Here is a 15,726-nt window from a genome sequence, read left to right on the forward strand (position 1 = left end):
AACATTCTTGATATGCTGTAGATACTGTGAGAAAAAATAAACTACAACTCACAGGAGGACAATATTAAGCTAAAACTGACAGCCAGGCTTGCTGCACCATATGGAGCATTTTCTGATATTTCTCTACTCTCTGTAGGGGAAGGTGGTAATCTGTGTAGCTTCACCGACTTTGACAAGGCTACATAAATTTATACCATCAGAAGGTCTGGCAGAGCCAGAACATACTTCTAGGTATTGTCAACAAATTATGGCCTGCACTTACAACCAGAAAGATTAAGTATTTGATAACATTTTGAAGATAAGGATCTTGACTTTAAAATAAAATTTTTATGCATTCAAAATGTATATATAAGTTCTAGAAGTTGCTAAGTACGCATAAAATCACTTTTCATGTAGTATTTTACAGCATACAATATTGTCTATGCAACTCATTTATTTACTCTAAATGTAAACAAATGCTTGCTTCTTAATTTCCTTGTAAAAAGGAAATTACTCATCTAGTTTTTTAGAAATACACTACAGGCAGTACACTAACCATATAGGTTCAAAATTAGTATGACTGCATTTGCCGAACTTGAAAAAAACCCTATGATATTACAACCAATCCATTTTTTAGTATCTTGCAAATTCCAGTGACTTCATAACCTCTGCACATGCAAGCATGTTTTAAAATCTAGCTGTAGATAAAAAACAAGAAAAAATTCTTATTAAAAAGCACACAAAAATTTCCTTAACTGTTTGAAGCAACACAAACACTTTTTTGACATCTGCCTTCTGATGAGAGTCTGTATTTTACCTGTGGAATTACACTTGATGATTCATTCAGAGGTGCAGCCAAAGATATCAATTCTTTCATTGTCATTTTTAGCAAATCTGTTTTGCTCTTCTTTGGTTCTGAAGCCAACAAAGCCTATAGAAAATTAAAAAAAAAAAAAAAAGATCAAAAAAATCAGGTGTTTCTAGCCATTTTTTCTTTACTACCAGTTCTGCTCCACATTCCCATATTTACCATATTACAGCCTAGCTTCTGACCAGACACATGGACTAAAGAAAAATTTGCACAAAGTAAGTTTCAGTTTTAACTTAGTTTTGTTTAAAACCTCTTAGCATTCAATGTTTCAGTAAGAAAACTCTGCTCATGCACTATCCATCTGCCTAAGAAAATTTGCTTGCATATAACAGATAATCATTTACCACACACCAGAAAATACATAGTACATATTACAGTGAAAGTATCTGCCATATTATATATATTTATATTTCCTAATATGGACCTTTCTTTAGTTTAATAACATACATATTTAAGATGACATAGGCTGGCCAAAAAAATAAATCCTGGTTTGCAGAACAGGATAAAACATTTTTAAAGGAGATTAGAGATGCATCTACCTCCAAACAGTAGTTCAATGGCTAGAATATTCAGCTGAGATGAAAATACTCTAACTTAGGCCTCTAAAATTCAGGACTGGAATTACAATAGTCTTTCTGTCTAGTAGCTATTGTTGAATTTATCCAACTTAGTACAAATGGATAATCATAAATCACTTATTTCTAATAAAAAATGATTACTCATTTGTGTTTTGGGGCCCAGAGTCTGTTCAGCATCAGTTCAAACAAGGTATTTAACAGTACTTTACATCACATTAGAACAACCCAATGGATCAACTGCAAGCCAAATGAAGTATAGAGGCTAGGCAGAAACCCAGAAGTAGTCAATGTCAGTTTATCAGTACCTTTAACAATGGAGAAACAGAGGAGGAAGGGAAAAAAAAAAAAAGCATTCCTGAAGTATAAAATTGAGGAGAATGAACTGAAGACTAAAATTTCACACCCTAAAAATGTTAAAGCTGTAACTAGTATTTTCCCACCGTTTCCTCACCCACTAATTGGAGCTGCACCTTTGTACTATTAGGTAATAATATTTCTATTTTAAATAGGTCATTTAAAATACTCATAACCTTAAAAATTACATATTATCATTAAAACAGATGTGTTTTAGTTAAGCAATAATAAATGTCACAGGAAGCAGATGGCAAAGAGACCACACTGAGTCTCAATTTTATGCATTAATAAAATAACCTTATTATAGTACTGTTAGGATATGCATTACAACTTGTATTTTTATTATCTAAATGCAACATGCTACTTGGGGCATAATCCATTTTACTGAGTGCTACGGGCACATTCAGAACTACTGCCAAAGCACACTATCGCCTCTCTTTACAATAAAACTACAGTTTGAAAATAGATTATTTCAGCCTAATCCCAATGTTCAATTCAAACCTTCTCATTAATTGACCAAACTTCATACTCTTCAAGAGCTGTCAAAATAGAAGCATCTGACCGGTTTATCCAAACAGCGATGGCACAGTGCAAGCTTTGCCATAGGGACTCAGTAATGTTGGTTGACTGCAGGCTACACACACTTTCTGCACTGGGATACCATTGGGTTCACCTAGCCCTTACATTAGACAGTGTAACTTTTTACATGAAAAATAGATTCAAACATGTTTGGGTTTTCACATTCTCAGGATTAATGCTAGCTAATGCCCACTGGATTCAAGCTTTGTGGTGTGAATGGGGAAACCAGAAGACATGAAAGCACCAATTCATTTTGCAGACAACATACAGATATAAAAGGGAAAGATCTTTAACTGCTGCATTTGAAAAGTAAAAATGTCTCTAAAACCAATGCCCTACTTTTGATCTCTGCTGCCTAGCACACACACATCTAGCAAAGCCAGGAGCAGGCTCTGACTGACATAAGAGAGGTCAGACAGAAGCAGGCTGCCTCAACTTTCTCAGGGCAAACTCGAAGTGGAAAACAAGCAAGATGAATTATTCTGGCAGGGAGAGCTTGCTCCCAGCAGTCCCTCAGATTCTTGGAACATGCTTGAGACTATACTTCAGCAAGTGGAGAAAGTTACAAATTGTGTAGTTAATCTTGGACTCCCATCTTAGAAAACTGGTTGAGCATTAAAATGATGGAGGTTAATTTAGAGGAAAGCAATCATGGCTGCTTTAAGGAGCAAAGGAATGGAAACAGGTTAAGTGTAAGCTGCAGGACTAACTCTGCAGTGACTGACCCCACAAGGATGCAGATGAACTGCATACTACTGCGAGGCCCTCAGCAGGAGGTAGTACTTTGAGCTGAGAGAAAATGCTGCCAGCCAGCCGATCAGCCGTCAGTTCTGAACTTGGCAGAAGTTGGAGGCTGGGATGTGGTGCAGCTGACAGTAACACGGAGAGTGGGAAGACTGTGGGAGCATGGCCCCACGCTCACAGATATAAGTCTGCAGTAACCTACTCCTCATTCACTGCATTCAAGACTGTCAGTCAACACCAGTTAGTGCGACTCTACTGATCCTGATTTATTACTGTTGAGTGGACTTCCCGAGGCCTTTGCAGTATTTTCTAGGCCACCTTTTTACAGATCTATGATGGTCTGTTCACATTTTGCCACCCTCGCGTGGAAGAAGCACAGAATTACATGGTTAACAGAGCATTACTTAATCTGTGAATTAAGTCATGAATTTGGCAGGATTATTAAAACGGCCACACAGAGCCTAAAATCAGTCTTTTGAAATGCTATTTGAATCTACCTCAAGCCAAAAATCTCAAGAGTCAATAGAACTGCAGCGCTATACAGTGCCAAACACAGTTTAATTATATGTGGATTACTGGTTGCACAAAGGCAATCAAAGTCTGTATAAAAAAAAGTAACTGACCAAAAGGGGTTGAAGTAAGAAAAATAAATACGTAAGTGTATTCACCAGAATGGACATTAAAAAAAAAAAAAAAGTCAGACATAATAACATTAGTTGGTACCTGTATGTAGAATGGAATTCCCGCACTACGTCTGGTTGCACATAGCGTAGACGAAGGATCACAAGATTTTATTTCTTCTAACACACAGCTTAGCCACTGCTCTGGCATCTTGCACAGACTCTCACTGTTACATCTACATGAAACAAATACATAAGAAACAAAACAAGTACATCAGAATCTAGGACAGAGACAAAGACAGCATTTAGTAACCTTAAGAAATATTTCTTACTGTATGTGAATATCTCCAAGCATATACTCAGATTTTTTAAGAAATAAGACAGAAATTTTCAAACAAATTCTTAATTTTTCCAATGTTGGTACAAATTCTATTAACCCTACTTAGCAAGTGCCACCAGTAAAAGATATTTCACTGAATAGAAAAAAGAATTCTGTGCTTCTGCACTGTAACTGTTCTCTTTTGCCAAGAACTATTATCCTGTTCTGGAGAAGGAAAACAAAGACATATGCACATCAGTAACTGTGTAGGAAGTGACACTTCACAAAATCTTATCTTTGTTGTCACACAGTAGCTGAGGCACGACCCTTACATTAACTAACATATACAGTTATGGTTATAACCATACAAAACAAAACTGAAGCCCCTCACAGTAAGTACATATTATGTAAACACCCCTGTGAACCTCAGAGTAGTAGAAAGAACAAAAACCAAGACATATTGCTCTTTTTAAAATATTACATCAGTCAGACTTTTGGTAAAGCACCTAAATCGCTCTCCTATAATCAAATACTTCTCCTCTGCAGCTATGAAACCCGGCACTACCTGGAAACAAAGGGCTTCCAAGGACAAGCAGAACTCATATCTACTTCAATTGCTGGTGCTGATCAGTTCAATGCAGTGTACCATTTTCAGTGTGTAAGACCAGATCATTAATCTTATGTCGATGTTCCAAAAGGATCATTCATTGTTACAAAAATTTCTGTTAATGGGACATTGTTATTAAATCTTGTCACACTGGTCTGACAGGTGATTCAGACTAGAAGAAAGAATTAATCACTTTGGGCAATACAATTGCAATTATCTCAACCATGCAGGACTTGCCTTAACTAAAAATATAAGCTATAATTAAAGTCATGATTAAGTAGTGAGACCTTACAGTAAGACTGCAATTTTCTACCTAGATGACCGAAATAAAGAATTTAAAAGAAGAGCTAAAAGGCAGCAGGTACTGATGTGAAAACCAAAAATCTAATGGAAGGTCTACACCTACTCTCTCCTTTTTTACCATCATCTTATTGAAACAATTTAGGTAGGCTAAAAATCTGCTACTGAAGAACAAAGGAGGCTTTAAAGTGTATCAAAAGACTCCTTTCCTCCTCCTACAAAATAAATGGAAAATTAATATTGCAGAAAACAGAGGTTACAGGAAGTGCCAGACTGGTCAGCAGACGACACAGCAGAATTCCTGCTCTTCAGTAATTCCATTCAGATTTCCACCACGGGTTTCCTACACTGCTGCCAGGCTGTCTCCCCTTTTTTTAAGGGCAGCACCTCTTCAGAACAGCAGCCAGTATGCGAACCATCCACCCAGAACAGAAGAGAAACATGGCTTCACAAGGCCTATGTCATCTCACACCATGGCATAAAAGAAAGGCACTTCCTGCCCCAAGCCTGTGACAGAAGCAATCCAATTAATCTGGAAACTAACCGTGAGTTCTCTTTTCTTTGACTTTTCTCTTTCTGCTGCTGATAATCAGCTTCCCCTGCTTACTTTCAGGACATGTTCCTTTGCTCGCTTTTGGGTACACAAGGAGAATGCAATTCGAGGGTTGAGACCACACAAAACTTCTCATTGATCTTTGCAGCTAGACTCTACTTCACATTTCTCTTCATCCACATCAACATGTACTGCAAAAGCTACTACTCTGATCATGTCTGCAGCTGGTCTTACCTCCCTAAGCAGAATTTAAATGTCTTCATTCAGTAATTCAAAGAACAGTGCTCATCTTTCTTCAGTATGTTATCTTAGTATAAAAACAAACATCCCACAAGACAATCACCTCTGTTGTGGTGCAGAAGAACACAAAGTAAAGCATTATGAAAATATTTAAACGTTGCTATGCAGGATACTGAATATTTTATTCTTACGTAAATTAAGGGGATTTTTCCCCTTTCAGTAGTAAAAAAAAAAAAAAAAAAAAGAGAGAAAATATACTGAAGTCCAATAAACTTCAGACACCCTTAAAACTGTATTTCTTTGATCTTGCCACAAGTAATTTTAACTTGCTCAGTCACCCACCAAGGCACTTCTTTTTTTTTTTTTTAAAAAAAAGGTGAAAGTGTTATTGCTTTAAGGTTAGGAACATTAGAGACTATTGACTTTGCAATGGAGATGACTACTCCCTTAAATCTGGCAGCTCCATCTCCTTATGGTCTGGCAAGAAGAATATTGTCTTAAGAAGCAGGTGGCCCTAAATTTTAAGAATAATGAAGTTTTACAATGTAAAAATGGTGGTCTCAAGCTCAAATGTCATTTTCCAGAATGAAATAGTAATTATTTTTACCAGATCAAACAAATAGTGTTGATAATTAAAATGTAATACTGTAACTTGATACACAAATTACTTAAGATGCAGTACAGTAAGTGTTTTTCCACAAACTTCTGTCTGTCCATCTGCTGGTTATAACTATTTCATACATGCCCAAAACCCTTTCTGTGGTCAGTATCAGTGAGCGCAAAAAGCCTGGCAATCCAAAGTTAAAGCTAAGCCCCTCTCCCTAACTCATATGGCTGCATTTTCTCCTATACAAAATTAATGGTGTGCTAAGAACAAAGGGTCCATCTTGGATTTGGCCTTCTTGGATGTCAGTGGTTTGTGGCATAAACTTCACAATGACCAAAAGTATTTTCTACATGGGTATATCCAGAACTCAGTGCTTCCAGTCCCTGTAATCACTCCTTATCTTAGGAAAAAGCGGTTTTCTTTAACCATTTTCCTCTGTCAGTAGACCTGTAGTATTATTCTTTCTCACATAAGTAATGGGATTCCTATTCTTTATAAAGCTAGTCTCCATACAGAGACAAGAATCTATCCTCAGAAACACATTACTATTCAAGGTATAAGTCACCCTAGAAAATGCCTACTTTTACGAACGACTCCTCTGAAACTACAAAGTCCTTCCACTTGCATCCTACTTTTCATAGCATCTGCTCTAAACAAAGTAGAATTTTCCAAATTATATAGGCACATTAAGAAAGGTGCTGTTTTGAGGTTTTGCCAGCAGTAAAGGAGAGCAGAGAGATCCTTGGGTGGCCATAAAATTTCAGAGAGACTGTATCATTACCCCTATATCTCTCTCTTTCACCAAGCAGGAAAAGAAATGGGGGGGTAAGGAAATAAGAACAGAGTAAAAATTAACAAGTCTTCAAACTGAGCAGTGCCTTAACACTGTATCTTGTACTTCATTAAATAGTGTACTTCCCAATCCCACAAACATCACAATACATAAGAATAGGTTTTTCACCCCAGTTTATTTCTCTCCATTTTAGACTCTTTGTTTCACATCCGTGATTACACTTTTGCTGAAAAATTAATGACAGTTCTAGTGCATTCTACTAGAAAAATCCATCAATGATTTTTAAATTTTGCAAGAAGTTTTCCTAGCAGACCACAGGGGCCTGGGAAGGCAAAGAGTTACACTCACTTCAGAGCAACAAAATCAGTCAGAAGCAGAGTTTAGTGCAAAGGATTAGGAGAGTCAACTCCCAGGTCCCCAACAGAAGTATTACAGAAGATCAGGCACGGACTAGGTACATATGAGTAATTTCCACTGATACTGGATTAAACATTTGTAAAAACTAAGCAGGGTTTTTCTATATCATTACAGTTTACCAGAAAACTATATGATACTGTCGTAACTTGTTGCATACACAGAAAATTGTGTTGACACCAGTTTGAACATTTAAAAATGTTCAATACACATTATTCCTGAATAAACACATTGTGCTGTATGACATAACTCTTTCCAAACCCTCTCTTTGCAATCTGCAACTTCAGCGATGTAAAGTACTACAGCCATAGCTATGTAACACCATGATTTTGAGATTTCCAGAAATCTTTGTTCTACTTGATCTCTCAGAAAAGCTTCTCAAAATAAAAGCAATAGGCAAAACACCATTTGGAATAGACAAATTATTTGGGTATTTATAAGGATTATGGAAGATTCAAGTTTAAAACACATGCCCACAGGCTTCCACGTACTTTCCTTAACCACCATGTTATTGGACCAAATGAGTATTTCTAATTTCTCAGGGCCTGTGACAGGAAAATATTTTTAAAATGTCACTGATAAAAACATTGCTTCTTTTCTAATGGCATGATTTTCTGTAGGTGCAGCCACAGACAATAGTAAGCAGGCATGACAAAAGGAGCATTACACCCCCAGAAGGAATATGGACAGGGAAAAGGAAGAAGGGTAACTTGCGTACTTCGAGCACACTCAGCAATTTACTTCCAAATGTCAAGACAGAGATCAAATTTCATCAGGTTCATAAGAAATCTCTGTGGAGGAAAGATTTTTTCTTTCACCACTAACTCAGACAGGTCTGAATACTGTTTCTCTGTCTAGAAAGAAGTCTACTGTTGGTTCTTATAAAGACTTGTATTTAAGGGTTGTATAGCTAAAAGCGAGCTCAGATGGTAAATATTCCAGCATAAAGTTTTAAGAAAAGGTTTGGCTATAGAAGTGAAGGACCACGTTCACCTGGAGCCTTTCATAAAAGCCCGGGAAAGGGATTTGGCACAGTCTAAGAGACAGATTTTTCACTGGGTCTTAGAGAAAGAATTAATTAAAGCATCAAGGATGCTTCTGTAAGTCTTGAGTTCAATTCTGTTCAACAAGGTATCATGTTTAAGCTGTACATTACTATAAGCTGCCCCAGGTAAAGGCTTTCTCCTCCAGTATTTGTGGTTGAAGCAGTAAATTAATATAGATTCTGCTACACATGCTTCAAGACTGTCCATGAGCCTGGCAGCTACGGAGAGACGTAGGCCAGTTTGGATTTACCTGCAGTGTGGAGCCTCTCAACTGCAGCAGGGTAACTGGAAAGATGCTGGGACACTCCACAGACACGCAGGACAACTGCATTCACTGAGACACTTAACTCACCCATTTTGGAAAAGAGCCCCAAGATACTACTTGTATTCCAGAGTAACAAAGCAAAGACTCATTGGCTGTTCTGGTATCAGTATCACTTCTCCTTCATTTTAAATACAAGTATTCGCCTTGAGACCCATATTTCCTGGCAAATATCTTCTTTCATTGAAACTAATATATTTCCACAGAGCTGCTCTCTGGTTCTTGTAAACTTGGCTTTTCCCAAAGGAAGACTTGGTCTGCTTGAAATGACTTTAAAAATACTAAGCAGTATGTATCATCAAAAAACTGTTTTGGAGAACTGTTAATTCAGAAGAGGAAAATTACTTAAATACAAGCTTCTCTTTTTTGTTGTTGATGACATACATCCTGCTTAATGTTTTAATAACTTCCAGAGAAGCAGAGTTCTCTCTTGAGCTAGGCTCTTCACTTTACAACATAATATAAAGCTGCTCTTACGTGGATTGTGCTCCATCAAATATAATGGCAGAAAAAGGGAGAAGAAACAAGCATATTAGGAACTTTTCTGAAGCCTGGGTAGATTTGCTCTATTTGCCTCAGCTTTTAAGAGCAATTTAAAAACTTAAAGTCAAAGAAAGACTGCTAGTCTGCCATGTAGAATCTTCTATAAACTGACAGCACATTTTAAATGTTTTCCAGTATTTCCTACTTTTTAGTTGGCTTTTCCTACAGTTTGTTCTAGATAGTCCTGCATATTGACTGAGATCAGACAAGTGCAGCTGTACCTGTTTGGACCACCTCCCTCCTTCCCTCAAAAAGGCTGATGGAAGTAAAAGGTCTTTTTTTTATCTCTTAAACAGTATTACTATGATGGCCAGACTCTCTTCAATTTGATGGGAGAAATAAATCCTCTGAAACTAAAGCAGGTTGTACAACTTAACTGTAGAATTTTTTTTACATCACGTTAGAGTCACATCCAAAATACCTAGGGATAACATCCTTCAATATTCAGCAGTTGTTTCTATACATTACATACTGTTAACAGCTTACTTTATTTAGAATACCATATTTAATTAATGAACATTCCAAGAAATGTTACGCGGTATTAAAATACTAGCTATTGGGGCAACACATTTTAATTTGACACTGTGATATCTAAAAAGACCATCAGTGCCTTAACTTGTTAATATTTTGTTATGTGAACTTATTTCTGCCTTTGGAAAAAAGCAAGTTTCACATATGAGACTAAGTTTAGATAATGATACAGGAAGTTTTAAATTATGATGTCAGAGGCCTGCAAGAGAAGTGCTGAAAAGAACAAAAGATTTTGCTGTTGGGTTGGTGGTTGCTTTTTCTAATTAAAAAAAAACCAAACCAAAACAGCAAAACAGTATTGCAAGTGCAGCATCCCATATTCAGGAGACTGAAGGAAATAGTGCATAGTGTGCTAAAGTACTTATAAACAGGAGCCAGAAGTATGCAGTAGACAGCAGCATCATGTTTTGTACTTGGAAAAATCAGAAGTATAAAATTCTGTTCTGTAGCCCATTCAAATTAGATTCCCTAATTGATGTGACAATACAACCACGGCTCTCAAACGCTGCCCAGATAAGTGGGACCACCTCAACTGTTGTCCATAGTATGTTTCCAGTCACTCATCTTGGCAAGCATTTTCTCACTCACTGTAGGAGCTGCTCTCTTAATACTCACAGAACTGAAAATAAAAAAGATCAAGCCCAGAAGAGAAGTTAATAAAGCCAGCACAAAGGGTGCTACTGGGTGATCATGTGATATATCACCCTAGAACTTCCTGAACCAAATTTTCAGAGTACAGAAAAAGCACACAACATTTACACAGATGTATATAATGTACATAGACAGGCAAAAAGATAAGGAAGAACAGTATCACACATGAATTTCCTTTCTTCCTTGTTAAGTAAATAATCAAGTGTAAATTAGGGTTGTGTGAGCTCTCAACAAACTACTCAGGCCAATTTAAAATGCTTCAGATTGCTAGCACATAAAAGAAAGTAACATACCTTCTACAGATACATCACCAGCAGAACTGTAGCTTAGTTTAACATCTCACTGGCATACAGAATGAAGGCCGCAATGTGTCAAATCAATTTCTGTAGCAGTGCTGGTACCTATATGCAGCTACTCCACTGACATCCTGTACTAGAGACCTACCCCTCAGTTCTGTTGGGAAAAGTGTCTGAGGGGGAGACACTGTGAACCTGGTCAGTCAGCTGGTCTGTACTAAAACCACCAAAACTATTTCCATCACCAGATTTAATTTTACTTTAAAAAAGCCCAAACAAACAAAGAAAACCCAAACAGAACTATCCTGTCTTCCTTCCTCCACACCCCCAAAATAATAAACAAGAAACAGATCAGTGCCTCAAAGTGGCCCACGAGGCAAAAGGGGAACATTGGGTTACTTAACTTGGCACTGGTGTGAACATACGTGTACTTCAAACTCAAAATTTGGCTGGTCCTTCCAAAAACTACATTAAAAGAAACCACCAAAACCCACAAAGTCAGTAGAGATTTTGATTTGTCTTATTAAAAACTGGATATAATCACTACATATCACAAAGAAACAGGACCAACACTTGAAATAGGTAACTAAGCATGTAATGGAAATTCCAATGCTCTTGCCCAGACCTCAGGACAATTCTGCTCATTTAGTTATTCTAGGAAAGCATAAAGTTACAAGGGGAAAGGGAAAAAAAAAAAAAACAAAAAAAAAACACTGAAAAAGATTGCATATCACATCTTGTGATGCACTGCCAGGTACTCTTCCAAATGTCAGAATACACAACTCATTGACAAGTAATAAAAGTTTCCAGGAAAACATCCTGGCTGAAACAAAAAATCTGGCGTTCATTTTCACGAAGGGCCAGGGAAGGGGGAATGGAGGGGAAGAATTCTACACTCCTACTTTTCCCAAGAGCTTTTGAGAGCTCTTCAGTAAAGTAACATGCCAGAAATGGAAAAAAATGCAGCGCGCATTAAATGTCTGTATCATCTTTCAATGCCTAAGCACCATCTCTAACCATAAATATCACAGTCCAAGTCACAGACGTCATGTAACTAACGCCATAGTCATGCCTCCACTAATCTCGAATAAAATCCACATGAAATCACGGATCTGCTTGCACAGCCTGTTTCAGGATCGATGCCACAGTTTGGTAAAACTATTATATCAAAAACATAGTAAACTGTCCATCTTTTACCTGGAAACCATTTCTGTAAGTTGCACAAAGCCAGCATATGCCAATTCAAATGCACCCCTGTGCCTCGATTGCAGCAGATGATGTTTAAAGTAATCCCCAATATTTTTAACCTAAAACAGAAAAAAAGAAAAAAGTTATTTGAAAGTATATGTAGATAATTTATTTATATATGCAAGATACTTCTGAAATTTAAAGCAGCAATCCTTCCCCTGGTTGGAAAGTCCACTGACAAAAGCAACTACAAGTGCTATCATAAAAATACAGTTACTTTAAGGACAACAAATATTTTACTGATTTTTTTAGGTTAAAGGGATAGTGCTATGTCCTTAAAAAAAGGCCAAAAAAGATAAAGGACGTAGAATTAGTTATTTGTCCAAGAGGAACACACTCACATTTTAAGAAAATAAAGGGACAACTATGATTTGCAGTGGAAACAAATTTACAATTCTTCTTGTCTTCACTCTTACCTGAAATCCCACTGCAAATACCTACTAAATCATAACCGCAGAAACAAACATCTACAAAAATATCTGAGAAAGGTAAGAAATTCAAACTTGAACAGTTGAGACAAAAGGGAAAAAAAATCTACCTTGGCTATTTCTAAGGTTTTAGGATTCTGCATAATTGCCTTTGACTACTAGAAACAATTGTAAAATAAAAAAGATGTTTTATGTATGAGAGCTACATTTTAAAAGTCTCAAAAACTTAAATGCTATAACCATACTTTCACCGATAGTTACTTTCTAGAGCTCTACCATGATTCTAGTTTTTAAAGCTGTTTAGAAGCTTACAACTGCACACAATCTCATTCTACAAAAATACATGCTCTTTTATCTTTTCTCTAATTCTCATTAGCTTTCAAGGTCTAAAGAAAACTTCCAGTATAATTTCTTAAAAACATAGTACATACTTAATTCTATTAAGCAAAATGTTTTTCAGGAATATTTCCTAGGTGTTCTTCAGCAAAAGGTTCTTCAAAGCTTTTATAAAAAGTCATGCCAAGTTTCTTATAAAATTCCGCTTATTGTTATTTATAAAATAACTTACTCTAATAATCTAACATCTTAATTAATTGTCGGACAAGTTAATGTCCTATCCAGCTATATGGTTTTCCACCCTACACTTAAGTTATTCATATCACCCAAGCAATGAAACTGCAATAATTAAAAAAAAAATAAAATTGGAGACTAAGTCTACTTACTGTTTCCTGCATCTAAAACCTACCTAATGTGAGACAAACAATAACTGGAGATATGAGCTAAAACGTTATTTTTCTGAGTAAATTTTAAACTAGGTTATGTACCTACAGGGCTTCAGCTTTCTAGCCCAAAAGCAGCAGTAAGTGCCCTTTTTTCAGAAGGAACTGATCCACAGACAGACCAGGTGCGTAAACAAAACCAAGAAAACCACACATATGCTAATCAAATTACTGTCCTGTTCCACCACCACCCTTATGTTTTTAGAATTATTCATATGGACTGGGGGAGGGGGGGAGGGGCATCATGTAGCTTTCAGCTTTACTATTTATATTTCCGAGGTTTTTGAAACAGCCAAATTGACTAGAAGATTACTTCAAATTGAACTCTAATGTATCAATTTCCACTCATAGGCTATAGTTTGAAGAGAAAGCACTGTCATAACTCAGCTCTCACAAATGACACAGGACTGATCCTCCTGAGGCAAGTGGGTACGTGTGGATTCTTATCTAACAGCATCACGCCATCCATGCGCGTCCAGCTTTCCTGTGTCATAAAACCAGTACTTAATGTGTCAGGATGGAGAACAAGTCAAGGAATTCACATTTTCTACATCATCACGAAGATCCACACCAACTGTAAGAAAAGGTGACCCTACCAACTTTTCTTGCACAGGAAATAACATCCCAGTTCAAATTAAAAAATAAAAAATTAAAATAAGGAATAGAGACCAAATATCTTAAATACATTTGACCATCTTGGTCAAAAACCTATAGTACAACAGGCTAGTCTTACCAATGCAGCACTCAACAATTTACAGGGTCATGCTTGCTCCTGAGCCCAAGAATCTCAGTATTCAAGATACAAAAATCTGTACAAGAGATCCCAAAAGTGCTCTGAGAAATAGCTGGTACATTTGTGCCTCCATATTTTCTTTTCCTGGCAATAAGATGCCACTAAAGCAGGGCTGTACATTTTAGAGGGTACTTTTTTCAATCTATTATGAGAGGATGGCTTTAAATCCATAAAAGACTGCAGAAGTATCTCAGTTATGAACAGCTAGTAGCCAGTGAACTACTGCCAACCATACTGAACTCCAGAGGAGATAGACTGATTACATTACGAACTGGGGAGAAGTTTTTTGGTGGGTTTGGGGTTTTTGTTTATTTTAAATTCTTCCTTGAACAGAACTAACTCCAAAGCACCAATGGGAGCCACACTTTTACACTGGTGGCACAAAGTAGTAACAAGTACTGAAGGTTATCAGTACTTCAGTCTTCTGTGTACTTCAGTGTTCCACCACAAGGGTTCTGATCAGCTCTGGCCTTTGGGTTAGCACAAACGGAACACCTGGCACTGGGACAGTACAAAGTGTTTATTTCTGCTGCCTGTTTCTTTTCACTTCGGTATACAGTTCTGGCAAGCTTATCTCCCCATATCATCTTAAAACTTCACAGATGAGCTAAACAGGAATGTGAGAAGAAGCTAAAGGTTCCTCCACGCTTGGAGTACTGTCTCATGATTTGCAGGTCATACGACAACATCACAGTCTTCATTAGGTATCATTCTGTCAATGACATGGTGGTTACTAGGATGTGATACTGTTTGTATTGATTGTCTTAACATGCAAGGCCTTGAGCCTGCCATCTACGGACTTTAAGAGTTAGATGGAGAATGAAAGGTAGAAATAGAAATATCTCTGAATAGAGAAATTTCTCCAGATACACTAGTCACTTCCTATGTGTATTTTTAAAGGAAAAGTAGCCATCGCAAAATGGGTTATGAGGGCTTGGGAGTCTGCCAGTTCAAATACCATATTTTGAGACTCTTCTATACACACATCTCCACACCAAGGAGCTCACAATGTTATCGTCAGTGTACAGTTGCATTCAAATGCCATAGAAAACCCATCTCTTACTCAAAAGACAAGGGAAGCACAAACTGAATGTTGTCCCAACTTCATATTAACAAAAAAAAAAAGTATTAAGCAAGAGCTGCCTCTCTGCCATCTCCTCCTACATAGGTACATACCACAACAGGCAGCATTAACAGCTACAAAGAAGAATCAAGAATTAATGCTGCAAGTAGCTGGCTAACACCACTGCCTACCAAGAAGCACAGTTCTTCTGTGCCATTTCTTAATGTGGACCAGCATCGAAAGACACTGTCTTTTCATTTGTATGCTGAACTAAAAAGGGGCAAAAAATAATCAAAAGATTGTGTGCAAATTCAACACTATGATCTTTTGTGTGAATAAATTGTACCTTATGGGGTAACACAGTTACTGACCTAAGACATGAAGCCAGATACAAGACAAGGAAGGATTTGCAACAAGTTGACACAAAACGGCCAATTGGTACTACCAGATTTTTCTCAACAATTACTT

General features: G+C 37.0%; 1 protein-coding gene across 2 annotated transcripts in view; it reads right to left on the reverse strand.

Annotated features, from left to right (window-relative positions):
• The window catches only part of THADA (THADA armadillo repeat containing), a 164,757-nt gene that overhangs the window by 127,961 nt on the left and 21,070 nt on the right, over positions 1 to 15,726 (reverse strand). For both annotated transcript variants that reach the window (XM_042789349.1, XM_042789350.1), the window contains exons 22-24: positions 12,145 to 12,254; positions 3,829 to 3,961; positions 797 to 910 (exon numbers count right to left, since the gene is read on the reverse strand). In XM_042789349.1, the coding sequence (XP_042645283.1) occupies positions 797 to 910; positions 3,829 to 3,961; positions 12,145 to 12,254 (357 nt within the window). The remainder of the gene's footprint in view (positions 1 to 796; positions 911 to 3,828; positions 3,962 to 12,144; positions 12,255 to 15,726) is intronic.

Source organism: Tyto alba, unplaced genomic scaffold (genome assembly GCF_018691265.1).
Source record: "Tyto alba isolate M040663 unplaced genomic scaffold, T.alba_DEE_v4.0 Super-Scaffold_16, whole genome shotgun sequence".
In the NCBI taxonomy this organism is placed as follows: domain Eukaryota; kingdom Metazoa; phylum Chordata; class Aves; order Strigiformes; family Tytonidae; genus Tyto; species Tyto alba.